At 42.5% G+C, this 15,707-nt stretch overlaps 2 protein-coding genes across 2 annotated transcripts; one reads left to right on the forward strand and one right to left on the reverse strand.

Moving 5' to 3' along the window:
• Positions 1–182: 182 nt before the first annotated feature.
• TK2 (thymidine kinase 2) lies at positions 183–10,236 on the forward strand. The gene is made up of 10 exons (XM_015873981.2): positions 183–368; positions 569–606; positions 1,168–1,242; positions 1,916–1,969; positions 2,949–3,038; positions 4,130–4,203; positions 5,722–5,810; positions 6,102–6,181; positions 6,643–6,723; positions 7,096–10,236. The coding sequence occupies exons 1-10, from the start codon at positions 224–226 to the stop codon at positions 7,192–7,194; spliced, it is 825 nt and encodes a 274-aa protein (XP_015729467.1). The 5' UTR covers positions 183–223; the 3' UTR covers positions 7,195–10,236.
• Positions 10,237–11,855: 1,619 nt separating this feature from the next.
• Positions 11,856–15,634, reverse strand: LOC107319284. The gene is made up of 2 exons (XM_015873979.2): positions 15,271–15,634; positions 11,856–14,318 (listed from the first exon to the last, which is right to left on the reverse strand). Exons 1-2 carry the CDS (start codon positions 15,574–15,576, stop codon positions 12,831–12,833), a joined length of 1,794 nt encoding a protein of 597 aa, XP_015729465.1. The 5' UTR covers positions 15,577–15,634; the 3' UTR covers positions 11,856–12,830.
• Between the last annotated feature and the right edge of the window lie 73 nt (positions 15,635–15,707).

The raw sequence follows: 15,707 nt of genomic DNA on the forward strand, positions 1-15,707 counted from the left end.
GGAGATCTTCAGGGCGCCGCGAGCGGAACGTGGGAACGCCGCGTCCACCACCGCCATGGCAGCGGCACGGCCGGTACCGGCACCCGGCTGGGCGGTACCCGAACCCCAATCTGTACCGACCGCCCCGCCCCGCCCCGCCCCGCCCCGCCCGCGGAAGCGGTGTGCCGGCGTCCGGAAGTTGGGGGCGGCCGCGGTCCCGTAGCGGTGCCGGCGGGGATGGGCGATGTGGCGGCTGAGCGCGGCCTGGGCCCGACCCGCGGCGCTGCGCGGGGCCCGGCGCGGCCTCCGGGGCGGTGTGACCGCGGGGAGATGCTCGGAGGGCGGCCTGGCGCTGCGGGGACGGACCGGGCCGGGAGGGAGCGGCGGCTGTAAGTGCGCAGAGCGGGGCCGGGCCTGGCACGGCTTGTCCTGACTTGTCTTGTCCTGACTTGTCCTTTGGTCGCTCCTGCAGCGGTGCCTGCGGGCTGTGCAGGAGTTAACATTAAGAGATGCAGAGTAAATACGGTATGAAGATCTTCCTGCTTGTAACTCCCGCTTTTTTCTTTTTATTCCCTCTCCCCCTTTGTAGATAAGCATTTGATAAAAGAAGATGATCAAAAGACTGTTGTAAGTATTTGCGTGTCGTTCAGAAGTGGACGTGAAGCGCCCGTCTGGGCTCGGACCGTGCTGTCACAGAATCACAGAATCACAGAATGACCCGGGTTGGAAGGGACCTCAAGGATCATGTAGTTCCAACCCCCTGCCTGGCAGGGCCACCAAACATACACCTTTACTAGATCAGGTTGCCCAGGGCCCTGTCCAACCTGGTCTTGAACACCTCCAAGGATGGGGCATCCACAAACCTCCCTGGGCAGCCTGTTCCAGGACCTAACCACTCTCCTAGTGAAGAACTTTCCCCTAACATCCAACCTAAATCTTCCCTCTTTTAACTTAAAACCATTTCCCCGTGTCCTGCTATTGTCAGCCCTTTCGAAGAGTTTACTCCCCTCCTGGGAGTAAGTTCCCTTCAGGTATTGTTATTATTATTATATTCAGGCATGTAATGTTATTATTATTATATGGCATAATGTTATTATATTCAGTGTCTTTGTCCCCACACTGTGTGTCCTGTCCCTGCGCTGTTCGCTTTGCAGCAGCGCGGCTGTTAAAAGCGATGTTTCTTGTCAGATTTGCATTGAGGGGAACATTGCGAGCGGAAAAACGACGTGCCTGGATTACTTTGCACAGACTACCAGCATCGAGGTGGGTGTTATTTGTTAATGAGCCTTTTGGAATTAATAATTACTAACCCAAAGGATGGCAAACAATAGTTTGCATTTAGTGCAACCTTATTTTAAAAGCGCAGTTAACTGACCTGGTTGGATGTTGCTGCTGCAGGTTTGGGCCCTCACCAAACCAGGTGGGGCTTTTGAGGTAGGCAGAAGCTTTTCTGATTGATTTTAGGTGTTACCGAACTGTTGGATTTGCACTGATCAGGACAATAAAACCAAAGCAATCCATTGCCATCCTGATCTTCTGTTCCTTTGCTAATAGGTGTTTTCCTGTGTGAAATGATTTCATGTAGAAATGATCAGGATGTTGAAATGAAATGGAATGGATCCTCAGTTTGCCATCCTTCCTACATTACATTGATAAACAACTTGAAAAGTGTAATTAAATACAGGATTATGTAATCAATCCAGAGTCTTATTTTGATGATGTGAAAGTGACAGAATGGAAATTACTCTTGTCTATTTTTTAACATTGTTCATCATTACATTTTGTATTTTAGGATTTGTTACTGTTAATAAAAGGGGGATGAACTTCTTAGTACATGTCCTGAATACTCTCACTTATTAAACAAGTATTCATTAAGAGTAAGGCTGGGTATTTCAAATCTAAAGTATATTTAACATGGAATATTTTCTTTAATAAGGTCTTGACAGAACCAGTGAGTAAATGGCGGAATGTTCGTGGTCATAATATCCTGGTAAGCAACAGAAACGAGTTCAACAATTACAATCATTGTTCATTTAGAAATACATTAAGGAGGACTTCTTACGAATCGCTAAACTGTTAAGAAAGGAGTGAGCATCACCTCACTCCATCACCTCACTCCTCCCGTTGTCACCTCAGAGAATGCTCTGTGATGCAAAAGAATTGTTTTTCTTTTTTACTGTGGTAAAGACATGTGTATAATGGACACATTTGTTTAATAAGATTTGCTTTTAGCAGAGGTTGCCAATTGATCTTCACACAGCTCAGTGCTGAGGGGCAGCCGTGCCTGCCTGCTTTCCGAGCACTGGAACTGTGCTAAGGCAGCATGGCCTGGCTGTGCAAAGGGATTGTAGGTGGAGGTACAGGTGTAGTATTGGAATACGCAGAGTTGTCTGCTAAAGGATTCACAGAAGGCTAAGCCCTGATTGCATCTGTTGTTTTGAAGTTGACTTATAGCTATTTCAAAGAAGAGAAGAATGTCTTTCCTATTAGGTTACCTCAGAAAGTGAGAGGTGTGTCTGATCCACAAATATTGTTCAGCTGCTAAAGATAAGGAAGGTTCAGTTCTGGGCACTGAGAGCTTCTCTTGTCTTTTGGGTAGCTGCTGCTTCTTGTAGCTGTTCTTTGCAGGTTGGTCACTGTCACATCTGTGCTCTGTCAGCCTTCCCTGCTTGGGTGATTGAAATCATGTTAGTTGAGATGTGTATCTGTGCTCAAACTTATGTGGGATTTGCTGTCACACACAGTGTTCTTAGCTGTGCATTGTGGAGTGCTAATGACTGCTTAGTGCAAAACTTACTGACAGCTGCTTTATGGCATTTTTTAGCAATTCTGATACAGTTTATGAAGTACACAATTTCCTGCTGCTTTTTTTGTTTTTTTATTTTTTTACTCAACCTTAGGGAAAAAGCAAATCACAGAACAAAACAAAAGTCACAAAACCTTTGTCTTGCTTCTATCTCAAACCCCAGGGCTTAATGTACCAGGATGCTTCGAGGTGGGGGATAACCTTACAGACTTACATACAGCTTACAATGTTGGAGCAGCATACCAAACCAATGGTAAATAAATATATTTTTCTTTTAACTTGAAATGTTTTTGTTGATAAGATTTGATTATGAGTAAGAATTTAATCTTGTGTCCAAAAATTAGGGCTCTCAGCGCATTGTCTTTGTTCCTGTGGTTCCTGCACATTCATGGTGCATAGATACTGTTGATAAACCCTGCACATGACTCCAGAGAGTGAAACATCTGCTTTCTGCTAGCTCAAAGCCTTAGCTTCCCAAAACTACCATTGCTTCTTTTGCAGTGCCCTTAAGAGCTAGATTTGCAGCACCGTCTTCATCACACAAACGTTTTGTATGCATTAGTTAACCATGATGATATTCCACACTGTTTAGCACAGATTAAGCTATTGCTTCTTGTCCTTCTCCAAAATGCTTCCACTTAAATTCTCTATTGCCTCATTTCAGGTGGTTTACACTTTATTTTTCTTGTATCTTTTTCTATCTCTGTCTTAATTCACACGTTCTTCCTTCTAATCAAGGTCTGTCATTTCTCTTTCCATCAAACAACTTTTGGTAGATTATGTGCTGTATTTTCCATTCCCTGATTATAGAATATGATCTTAAGGAGCACACTCAGACACCAATGACTGTTCATGCATAATGTTTTTTGAGTTACAATTGTTATATTTCTTTGACATCTGTGGAGATGAAAGAAACCTTGGGGCAGATTTAGAGTTCTGTTTTCTTGCTATAGTTTTTCTGCTGTAAGGTCTATGCTATTGACATGGTAATACACCTGAGGAGAGCAATGTTCCAGTAGGAATGGTTCCTGCTGCTCTGTAAAATCTAAATTGATTGCTGCTTATTTTGTGCCCCTTCAGCTTCTGAATTGAGTTTGCTGTGGTTACCTCGGAACTTGCATATGTATAACAATAGAGCTACAGAGCTGTTTAATGATGTAGTGACCACAGGTGAGGTTACTAACACTGCTTTTGTGTTCACCTTCCACAATGATTTTTTTATCTCAACTTCAGGAAGAACGGATAACGTGATTTATTTATAATGTACAGATGTGATGAGCTTTAAAAGACAGAGATGCTGAAAAAACACAAACAGATTGGTGACTGTCGAGTTTTATTTTGCAGATTTCCCCAGTAAGAATGATGGAGAGATCGATTCACAGTGCAAAATACATTTTTGTAGAGAATCTGTATAGAAGGTCTGGTATTTTGTTTTCTACTTTATTTCCTTTGCTTAATTACATGAAAAAACAAATAATCAACTTGATGATTTCTTTGGTAATTTGTGTCTGAGCAGTCCCTGCTTTTGGTCAGCTCTTTGCTGGAGTGGCAGAGTGCTCTGTAGGGGGCGTGCTGACCACTGGTAGAATGAAGCCCATAGGATGTGGGCCAGACGTGCACGTTCTTTGGAAACGCTGATGTGTTTAGAATGTTTTAGTATTTATAAAACCATTCACTGCATTTGTCTGCTTTCCAGCTGAATAAATCAAAGCATGCTCTGAATAGTTGAAAAAAAGTGGGGTTATAAAGAAAAATACTGTAGGAGAGAGAGAGAACTAGATGGTATTACCAAACCTAGCATCCAGGGTTATTGTGCTTTGCAAGCAGGAACTCGAGCAACAAGCCTTCCAGCCCTCACATGCTATGGCTTAGAATCAGGATTCGTAGGATCAACACAGTCCAAAAACTCTTTGGTCAGCTGCTGAGTAAAGAAAGAGTGAGAACTGTTGATCTGTAAATGTCAGATTTTGAACTGGGCTCAGCCCTGCAGTGTGCTTGGGCAGTCAAATCTAACTGAGTTTATTTTGTTCTCGGGAATAATTCTGTGGCCTCAGATAGAAAAACACATGTATTACCTGGTCTCACCATCCCCATGTGAAATAAAATAGTATAGTAATCAGAACTGGTATTTTTTTTAATAATTCTGATCACGTATTCAAAATATGTAATACTGCTTTAATGGCTTTTTCAGTAGTCTTGAGGGACAAAGCCAGTTCTTAGCCTTGTCTTCAGGGAGAACAGCTGCATGCCACAAGGTGGCATCTGTGCTTCATAGCCTTCTGGTCAGCTATGGAAGTGGTTTGAAAGTTACTGAGGGACAGTCAGATGTGAGGCAAACAGGAACAGGAAGACACATTATTTACCCCGTTTGTGTACAGTGGAAATGTAAATGGAATGTTTTTCTTGTTTATAGCTAGTGATGGTTTTTTTTCCACTGTAGACAAACAACTTTTGTCCCAAAAGAAACTCAGAGGCTAAATGTGCGTGTGCCAGCTCTGTGTATTAATTTCTTAATAAAAATTTGAAAGGCATTGAAGAAGTTTATTGGTTGTAGTGTTAATGTTGGACAGAAGGTACTTGCTTTGTTTTGTTAAAGCTAATAAGTCAGCCAATGTGCCGATAGCAAACCAAAATACAAGTGTGTGTAAAAGGGCTATACATAATGCAAGGAGAAGAATCCCTTGCTGTCAGTGCAAGTTTATGCATATCCTCCTCTGGGTGAATGTTTAGCTTAAGTAAGGGATGGAGAGCAGTGGAGTACCAGGGGTCCCAGCTCTTCTTTGATCCAGTTTCACTCAGGATTTGTGTTTTGGTAAAATGTTTTTTTTGTTATTGTTTTTAGTTCTAGTCAGGTTTAAAAAAATAAAAGCAGTCCATGTGAGCTTAGAACTGATCTTTGTATTGTTTAATGAATGGTGACTTTTCTGTTTGTTCAGTGGGAAGATGCCAGAGGTGGATTATGTTGTCCTGTCTGAGTGGTTTGACTGGATCCAGAACAACACTGACGTTTCAGTTGATTTGATTGGTAAAATTTTGATGGGAACTGGAAGGGCACATATGTGGGTGGGTTTCTTTATTGTGAGAAGAATATTTTCTTTCTTCTTCGGCTGTAAATAATCACATAATTCATTACAGTAGTGGCTGTGATGCTTAGCGTCAGACAGCATGTATGCACTGATACCCCATGGATTGATTAGAAGTAATGCCAAAGGGGATGTGGTACCTAAATTAGGATCCTTTCCTTCTGTAGTTTGTGAAGTTTCCTCTTTGCTTTGTCCTTACATACAGCTACATTGCTTCTTTTCTTTAATGACAGTTTACCTGCAGACGTCTCCTGAAGTTTGTTATGAGAGATTAAAGAGAAGATGTAGAGAAGAAGAGAAAATCATTCCTCTGGTAAAGAGTTCCTTCAGTATATGTGGTAACAGTGAGTTTAAAACATAGTAATGCCAATCTGAATGCTAAAATTACATTCTGAGACTATTCAGAAAATTGGCTGGAGGGTTTGGACTTGATGATTCTTGTGGCCCTTTCCAACATGAGGTGTTCCATTATATTTCCATTAGAAATTGAAATTTCAGCATTTAGAACTGTAGAATCATTGAAGTTGGAAAGAGCTCTAAGATCATTTAGCCCAACCATCAGCCCATGTCTGTGACCACTTTAGTCCACATCACTCTGTGTGACATCTGCCCTCACCTCCATGGGCAGCCCATTCCAATACCTCACCATGTAATTTTGATTTACTGTATAAAAATGCTGTCATGCATGCTGACTTTCCCAAGTGTTGTCTCAGTAATCTTTGTACTGTAGCTGTTGTGGTGGAGTTGTGTGTAATCTGAATGCCTCTTTTTTAGGAATATTTAGAAGCTATTCATCAGCTCTATGAAGAGTGGCTCATTAAACATACGCTATTTAAAGTTTCCTGCCCAGTGCTTGTGAGTATAATTTTAGTTATAACCAGATATGCACAGGGTATTCTTTAAATACTAATAATGTTAATCATGTTAATTAATGGTAAAAGTCAATAAAGCTGCTTTATTAATAACCAGAAAAAAAAACACAGTCCATAGTGAATAGTGGAAGACTGCTTTTTAACTCTGAGGTGGAGTTTGTGGGGTGTTTGTTCGTGTTGTGTAGCAGGATCAGACACACAGCGTTCTAGTGAATGCCAGTTCCCAACATAGAACTAGCTGGATGGTTTTAGTTAGGAGTATTTCAGTTTGGCTTCAGTGATAGATCTATTTTGCTCAGAAGCAAATAAATATTATGTTTTAATTATTTGTAATGTTAATGTTTTTGTTTTGAAGGTTATTGGAGCTGACCACGACATGCAGAAAATGATAGAAAAGTACGAAGAAAACCGGGACCAAATACTAAACCCGTATAATATGCAACAGCATTTATAGAAGTTTAAATTGAATGGTTTCTGCTTTAGACCTGCACCTTGTAGGATGTTGTGAACTTCTCACTAGAAGGTGCTCAGGAACAAGTCATAAACAGAATATGACCCAATTCCATTCCAAGTTTTTAGGTTCACCATCCACTTTACTGCATCAGTTCTGTTTTGTTAAAATGTGTCTTTCTCTCACTCCCAATTTACTGCTGTTTCCTATGAAATAATGCTTTTCTTTTCCCCCATGACAGTTTTGTTTCTGTAGCGTAAGAGGTGGGTTGTCCTGCTGTGTGTTGCATTCAGTAGCTGTGTTAAGCAGCTGGGGTTATGTCAAAAGAGAGTGTGTAGGGGTTCTTTCTGTAATCCTGCCTACACTGATGCATTTAATTGAACTCTTTTTCTACTGCTTTACATGACATCACGATATAGCTGTAGTTCTGAAGGTAACTATGTGTAGTCACATAGAAATCAGTGGTGAACAAATAGTTAAATAGTCTTTGTAACTGATGTCACTGATGGTTCTGAGGATTTTTCTAGGCTGGGTTTTAAAGGGGCTGATGTCTCTAGTTTTCATGAAATTGCCTTCTCATAGGTGAGTGGAGGACTAGTGAGAATACAGTGGGTTTGGAACTCTGCCTTTCCTTTCAAACGGTGATGTAAATAATGAAAGTAGTTGATTTCTTAACTGCTCTGGATTCTTAAATACTTGGGTTGTTTTTTCTAATTATTTATTATAAAGAAATATATGAATGGTTCTTTGGGTATACGCTTTATTGCGGCTTGGGGAATAGAGAAATGGGTGTTCAGTTCTTCTGATTATTTGCTTAAGTGTTGACGTGCTCTTTATTTCTGCTTTACCCTCTTGAATGTTGTCTTCCATTGCTTACTGCCTAAACATCTCTAACTTATGGACCACGATTTTCAGTTATTTGGCTTTTTCACATGTTACTTGACTGCAAACACTTCACTTCTTTTATTTGGTGGTTTTATGGTAGCTGTATATACCTGAAGGAGGCTGTAGCTAAAATGACTGCAGCTTTTTCCAAGTCAGGAGATGCAGTTCATTTCTTCTCATGGGATTTTTATTTATTTATTTTTAAAAGCAGTGCAGCTTAGGAATGATCAGTGCATGGAGTGTTTCCAAGTGAGTACTGCATCAGTATGCTGAGGCTTGTGAACCCAGTTCTGTTCTGTTTTAGAGCTTTAGAATTCCAGCTCAAAAGAAAAGGTTTATGTATTAAATAATTATCTTACAGAAGCTTATTTGTACAGGAGCGGTGGTCATTCTGGAGACATTCTGATAAACTTTCAAAGTTCTTTTTTGTTTCTTAGAGAAGAAAAAATTCTCTAGAAATAGTTCTGTAAGTTTCAGCCATCTGCAGATTGTTGTTAATTGCAATCTGATTATGAGTTGTAGAAGCCAATGGTGTGTGTTCTGCATGCTAACCTGGCAGCCCAGAGAGGAGCCTCTTAATTCTGTTGTGCAGAAAATGCAAGTAATTTAGTACCTCACAAAAATGACTCTGGTGAGTCAGTCAGCCTTTTTGGTACTGTTTCCCCTTACCTTGGGAGCCTGGAGTGGTGTGTAAATCATTTAAGAAGAAATGATTCTTTGCCATTTAAATTCTCCAGGTTTTTCCTGGTTCCCTGAGCCGTTGTTTTCTCTTTGTGCTTAACAGCCTGTAATGGAATTTTCTTCTGGAAACTTGTCACTTTATGAGCATTTAGATGTAATATCCTGTCACAGTGAGTTCTACATCTAAACTGCAAGCTATGTGAGAACTGATTATCTCTTTTCTGTATTGTATATCTAATCTGGATGGATATCTTCACCAGACTTTAGTACTGACTTTATTGAGGTGTCCTAGCAGTCAGTAACATCTGGGAGCAGCACGTAAACTGACTCGAAGAGACAGAGAGACTGGCAAAAATTAAAATGTTAAACATTGCATTTTCTTCACCTGGCCTTCTGTGTGCTCTCTTCTGGCGTGGGGAGGATGTTTATATCTTACTTATTTGATTAAACATTTCAGAGTTGAATGTCCAAAACTGCAGGTCCTAAGAAGCCTTGATGATAATTGTGTTCACTGGTGTAATTAGCATGCAGAACTACTGCCAGCACCAGGAACTGATCCAACATCTCTTTTTCAGTGCTTTTCCTCCTGCAGAGTCTGGGTATTCTGCCATCAGTTGCAATTAAAATGTTCAGACCTGAAGCTCTCCGTGCTCTTGCAAGTAATGGCTCTCATAGCAAGGTACTGTCCTGTCTGAGGACTTGGAGTATCTAATCCTTCCTGTAGAGCATAGAGGTCGAAGTAATTACTGTGTATTTCTAAAGCAGGTTAAAGTCAGGTGAGGAATATGGTTTTTTACTTTGTTTCCAGCATTTGGGGGGCTACCAGTTGGCAGTTTTCAAAAGGTTTAGTCTCAGAACAAAGAGCCAGTAGTTGTAGGATTACTTTGTACATAAGAGAAATGTAATCTTCTGTCTTGTCCAGATGCCATTTATCTGATTTTAGTTGTTGGTTTGTTTTGTAAGAGAAACTGGCTTATCCTAAAATAACTCCAAAACTTACTGTAAGGGTTAACTGTTGTGTAAACACTCCTATAAGAGTGGTGTCTCAACACTTACAGAAGGTCAGGTAAGAGTGATGCAGTAGAGGAGCTCTGGTTTTTACTTGTGTACTGTGCTACTTGATTTTATTTATTCTTGTGTCGGGGGCTTTGAGCTGATCCCTCTGTCTGATAAGTGATTTATTTCTCTCTCACATCTCCCCATGATGAATACTGAGCTGTTTGGACTTTTACTGTAAGTAGGCTGCTCTGCACGTGCTGCTGTATTCTGTTCCATTCCTGCCCTTTCTGCAGGGAGCTGTATTGTTTAATGCTGCGAAAAGGAAACCTTTAGGATTTATCAGCTGTCTCACTTAAGAGAACAGTGCCACGTAGCTTCCGCTGGATGGAGCCTTTAGTGGTGATGGTGGATTACTGGTTATAACTCTCCCAGTGTTCAGATACAAGTAAAGTTAAATAAATAAACGTGATGTTTTAGAAATTGTGTGTGTTGCTTGGTTCTGTTTGTTTTCTTTTGCTTGTTTGGAGACCACTTGAACAGTAGAGACATTTATCTTTGCAGGCCTTTCTCAGACCCTCTTAGGCATGCTTTTATTTTTGTCTCAGTGGACAAGTTGTATTTTAAGGTCTTCATGTATAATTTGAAGCAAGTTGTAATTCTTTGTTCATTCAGTGCTGGCATGCCCTCTGTTTGTTTTCATGCTGAAAGTTAGTTTTCATTATTAGTTTCACAAACAAAAAAACCCAAAAAAATTGATTCTAAAGCCAGACTGTGTTTGTTAAGCACCTTAGCTCTGGACAGGACAAGTTTGTGTGTGTGAAAGGAATGATAAGGGGAGGGAAAGTGACTATTTAAATAGACCTGTCAGGGAGAGGTTATGCAGTTGAATTATATCAGCCAGCTCCTGGGTCTGCTGCCTAAACTCTGTGTCTGCACTGATCAAAAGAGAATTTCTCTAATCTGAGGCTTGGGAGAGCTGAGCCATTCAGAGTGGTTGTGCGTAGCATACAGATTTGGGAACAGAGCTGGTCTTGTGTCTCTATGATGGAAAGACATAAAAAGAGTCAGTAAATCCCCAAACACCAGCTGTAGCACAATTAAAGTTGACAACTCACAAGGGGATAGGCACACATTTCACAAACACAAATCACCCTCCTTTGAGGCTCAGGCAGTTCTCTTGCAAGCTAACAGTTCTGCTTAAGCGGTTGCTCTTCTTTAAGTTAATTAGCCAAGGAGAGGTGTATTGGTCAATAGCAACAGGGACAGGAGGACACCGGCAGGAATCGTATTCTCTTTTCTGTCTCTCTCAGAGATCTAAGTGTATTTACAAGGATTTAAAGCCCTATTTGTGGTACCTTGCACATATGGAAGCAGTTGTACAGAGGGCTGATGCCAAAGGCATGTTAAATATGACTTGTCTTTCAGCTGGTTTTCAAATCCAGTCTCTTCACAGGTATCTAACTGTAAAGCTGCTGTCTCTAATGACCACAGCAATCTGCAAGTGGAAGCAGAAAGAAAATTGGTTGAAAATATCTGTGTGTGTTAAGCAGATGGCAGCTCTCCCTCCTGTGGCAGCCTGAATGCAGTCCTGGCCAATCTACCACAGAGATTCCACCTCAATCCAGGTATTTATTTGGTGTATTTCAAGCGGTAGTCTTTTAGTTTCCTGAGAAACCAACTTTAGCATTGTAGTATTGGTGGTCAGCTACATACTTATGAGGCACCTTTATTTGTGATGAGAAGGGGATTTTTCAGTTTTTAATTAGATTTCCTGAATATCTGACACAACATACTATTTAAAACACAATCTTAATAACCCTTCCCCTCCCCCCCAGGGGAAAAATATATCTTATAGAAACTAAAATGGTTAGGAAGAACAGATAAATTATTGAAAGAGGAACAAGGAGGTTGTGGTGAGTTGACTTTGTGAGGAGCTAAGCACCTACACAGCTGGTTTGCTCAACCTCCTGCACAACAGGAGAAACAGAAGAGCAAAAGCAAGAATTTGGTTTGAGATAGAGATTTAATTAGTAAAAGGGAGAGGAAAAAAGAACAAGTGATGGAAAGATGGACAAAAAAAGAAACCACAAACCAAAAACTTCTGCTACCCCAGTTTTATTGCTGAGCATGATGTTATATGGTATGAATATCTTTGGCTAAATCCAGTCAGCTGTTACAGCCACCAGGTTCTTGCCCACCACCACTGGAGTGGGGGCCACAGTGGAGAAGGCATTGATAATGTGCAAGCATCGTTCAGCAACAGCCACAATGCAAGTGCATTATTAAGAGTTTTAGCAACTAATCCTAGACACACCAACATGTAGCTTCTCTTAAGAAACTTAACTTCATCCCAGCCAGACCCAGTGCAGAGATATTAGTTTCTGGATACATATTTATAATACTTTTTTCTCCTGCTCTTTAACACCATCCAAAGCTGAAATCTTGTCATTTGGTGTTTGTTCGGGCAAAGCTGCATTCCTCCATCTGTGCTGGAATCAGGTAATGACAGAACTCCAGAAGTTAGTTATTCAAAAAGCATTTTAGTTCCTGAGGCTTTTCTAGTATAATCCACCTGCTCCCCTACATGTTTCAGGAGGATGAAAGTCAGGTATAGACAAGTTACACTACTTTAGAGAATGCTAATTTTCTAAGCTTATCTTTAAAGTGAAAACAGAAGAAAGATTAGCTCAGAATACAGCTTCACAGGAATCACGAGCTAACAGAAGTACACTCCAGCACAGCATTTCTAACACCACAGAGCCTCCCAGTTTAGAAATATTTACCTGTTCCTGTCATTGTACAGCATTCCATATTCTAAAAATAGGTCTCATTAATTAGAGCCAGATGGAATCTGGTTAATGAATTAAATTGAGTGATTTCATGAGGAAAGAGCTATTAAGAATTTGCTCAGTTACTTCAATGTTTACTGTCCAAAAGCGGTGGTGTTTCTGTTTATTTCTGATTAGCTTTGTCAAAGCTAATTATCTCCTTTGAAAAGATAATCAAGGCCACAACTAGGGCAGGGAAACCCCAGGCAAATTACAAATAAAGCACTGCTGCTAGAATCAAGTGTGCTAGCACAACATTCCTTGGTCAGTTTTGTCAATAATAACGTAAGGCTCCTGGATTTCATTTACTTTTAAATTATAGTTCTCTGGTTTCACTTCAGTGGATTTGCAGTCGGGCTGCAGGAGGTTCCTTCTGCCCTGTGCACTGCTGCTCCTTCTGCTTGGAGACCGAACATCAATACTTTGTGGTGGAATGTAGGTGGGATTAGGGGGCTCTCTGATGTGCCTGAAGCACTCAGAAGCCTTACGTGCAGTTGGAGAACCCATTAATAGTCCCTTACCATCAGAGCCACTAGTGGGATCCTCCACGCTCCCAGTATTACAGCACAGATCTGAAGATGGCTCAATAAATGCAGCTGCTCTGTTCTGCATTTCAGCATTAGTTGAGTATGCGCGTTTCATTTTGGAATGATTCAGTTCTCTTACATTCCTATCACTTGTACTTGCATATGATGGTGACTCAGGGTGCCCGGTCTCCTCTATTGGATACATCAGATCTTCCTGAGCGTCCTTGACTTGTAGCTTTGTGAAGGTTAAAGACAGATCACAGAGTTCCTCTTCCCTGGGGACGGGGCAGTTCTGGACAGATGCGACATCCCTGTATGGCAGAGACTTGAGCTCATTGGGTTTGTCTGCAGGGTCTGGGTCTACACAGTTTATGGCATCATTAATTTTTGCTTCGATCGATTCTTCAGGGACTTGTTGAGCTTCATACTCTGGAGTGCTTTTACTGTCACAAGTGCTGTCAGCAAATATCGCAAAAGCTGGTGGACCACTTGCTCCTGGTGACAGCGGCACCGACCAGAGCTCATTTGCAGCTGACTGTGCACTGACTGCCAAAACACGTTCCTCGCTTACACTGGATCTTGGCTTTTTTTTAAAAGCTTTTGGAGAAAGATTCTCACTGAAAATAGGTGTTTGTCTGATGACAATGTCACTGTATTTGATCAAGAAGTCCTCACTGTCTGAGCGTTTGCCCGGAAATTGTACTGTGTTAATGACTTGCTTTTGGTGCTCCTGAAGCCTGTCAGTGGATTGAGTTACTGCTAAGTGAGGAGTGTCATCTTTGATCTTCAGGTTCCGAGCGGCTTCAAAAGACATACTGCTATTAGGTGAAGACTTGTGTTGAGTAGCAAGGCACGAAGTCATTTCACTGCTCTCTTTATTTTCTAGATTTTCACAGCCTTCTCTCTGGGGCAGCTGATCTTCTCTGTCCTTATTTTCATGGTGCCAGTGCATTTGTGATCTCTTCTGCGAGGTCTTCTCCAAATTGCCTTGCTTTTCTTCATTTGTCATTTTGAGGATGGTTTCACACTCGATTCTTGCCAGGAATATTTCAAAGGCAGTCTGCTTTGTTTCCTCATTGTTTCTTTTTCTGACAAGTGAAAACTCTGTGGCTGTTGTTGCAGTGTAACCTATTTTCTCCAGTACTGTTTTTACTATGTCATCTGGGAGCACAGATTGAACATAGTAGACAAAATTACCGGTGAATGTCTGCAACAGAACGGAACAGTGAAAAAACAGATGAATGGTGGGGGGTGGGGGAAGCGTGAAAGTCTCCAGCAGAACAAACTACTTCAAAAATTACTTCAATCTGTTTGAAAACTATTGTGTTGGAAGTTTGAGTTGCGAATCGGAGTGAGGCTTTTCTAACAGCGTTATGTTGTCAGCCTCTCTAGCTCTTGCACAGTAATTTCAGGGGTGTTAATGCCAGTTTAAAGCTGGTAAGGTACCAGCCAGGAGCATCAATATGCAGAAAAGGAGAAAGAAAAACACTTTAATCAAACTAGAGACATTCAGATGTGAGTCTTGTGCTCCACTGAAGAACAAGACCTTTTCAACAGAGCATTTGTGGAATCAAGCACTGAGGTTTAACTTCTCCTAAAGAGATGCACTCACAGTTACTCGTGTTTCTTAATGGGTGACAGCAGTGTATCATTTTCTTTCTCAGTGGTTCAGAGTGCTGCTCTAATTTTGCTTTCCTGGAATTAGGTCACTTTGAAAGCACGCTTTGAGGGGACACAGTGTCATAATGGCCTTCCAAATACTGCCTTGCCAGCATGACTTGTCTAAGGTGCTGCTGGCCCAATACAGTGGGGAAAAGAGGAGTCAAGTTTAATGTGTTGTTTTGGAGCTACCAAAGGCACAAGGCCTAGCTGGTAAAATCCAAGTGGCTTTTGGTTTTGCCATAAACCTTATGCTAAGAGATGGTGCCCCGGTGTCAGCTCGGTGTCAGACCGAGTGCCTCGTAGGGCTTCTGCCTTGGGACACCAGGGCTGAGATCTGAGCCGCTGTGTCACGCGTGTGCTGAGGGCCGGCAGAGCTGCTGCCCAAGGCCGGTGCTGAGCGGAACGGCCTCGCTGTGTTCATATCACATTCATATCACTGCGGGAGCAGCTCCCGGCCGCGGCCCCGGGTAAGGCCCATGTAAGGCCGTTCCTCCTACCTTCAGCGACCTGATCTCCTTCCTCCACGGGGCCAGCAGCAAGTTGACGCAGAGCAGCTCCAGCACTTCCAGCGCCTTCAGCATGTCCCTCAACACGCTGCCGCCCCGCTGCCCGCGGACTCTCCGGCACCGCTCGGCCACTCCGCGCACGTCCAGCGCTCCCCGCCGCTCCGGCAGCCGCCTCGCCCTCTCCTTCAGGGCGGCCTCGTCGCACGCCGCCAGCCGCCCCTCCGCCCCCCGGGCCGCGTAGTAGGCCAGGTAGTCCCGCAGCAAACCCTCCTCCTCCTCGGCCGCCGGCTCCTCCATGGCGCCGTGGGGCCGCCCCTCCCGCCGCCCCGCCCGCTGGAAACACGGAGCGTCCGGCAGCGGGGCGGGCGGCCACGAACCGAAAGCGAAAGGAGGAGAACAGCGCCACCTGGCGGCCGGCAGCAGCGCTG

Source organism: Coturnix japonica, chromosome 11 (assembly GCF_001577835.2).
Source record: "Coturnix japonica isolate 7356 chromosome 11, Coturnix japonica 2.1, whole genome shotgun sequence".
NCBI lineage: Eukaryota > Metazoa > Chordata > Aves > Galliformes > Phasianidae > Coturnix > Coturnix japonica.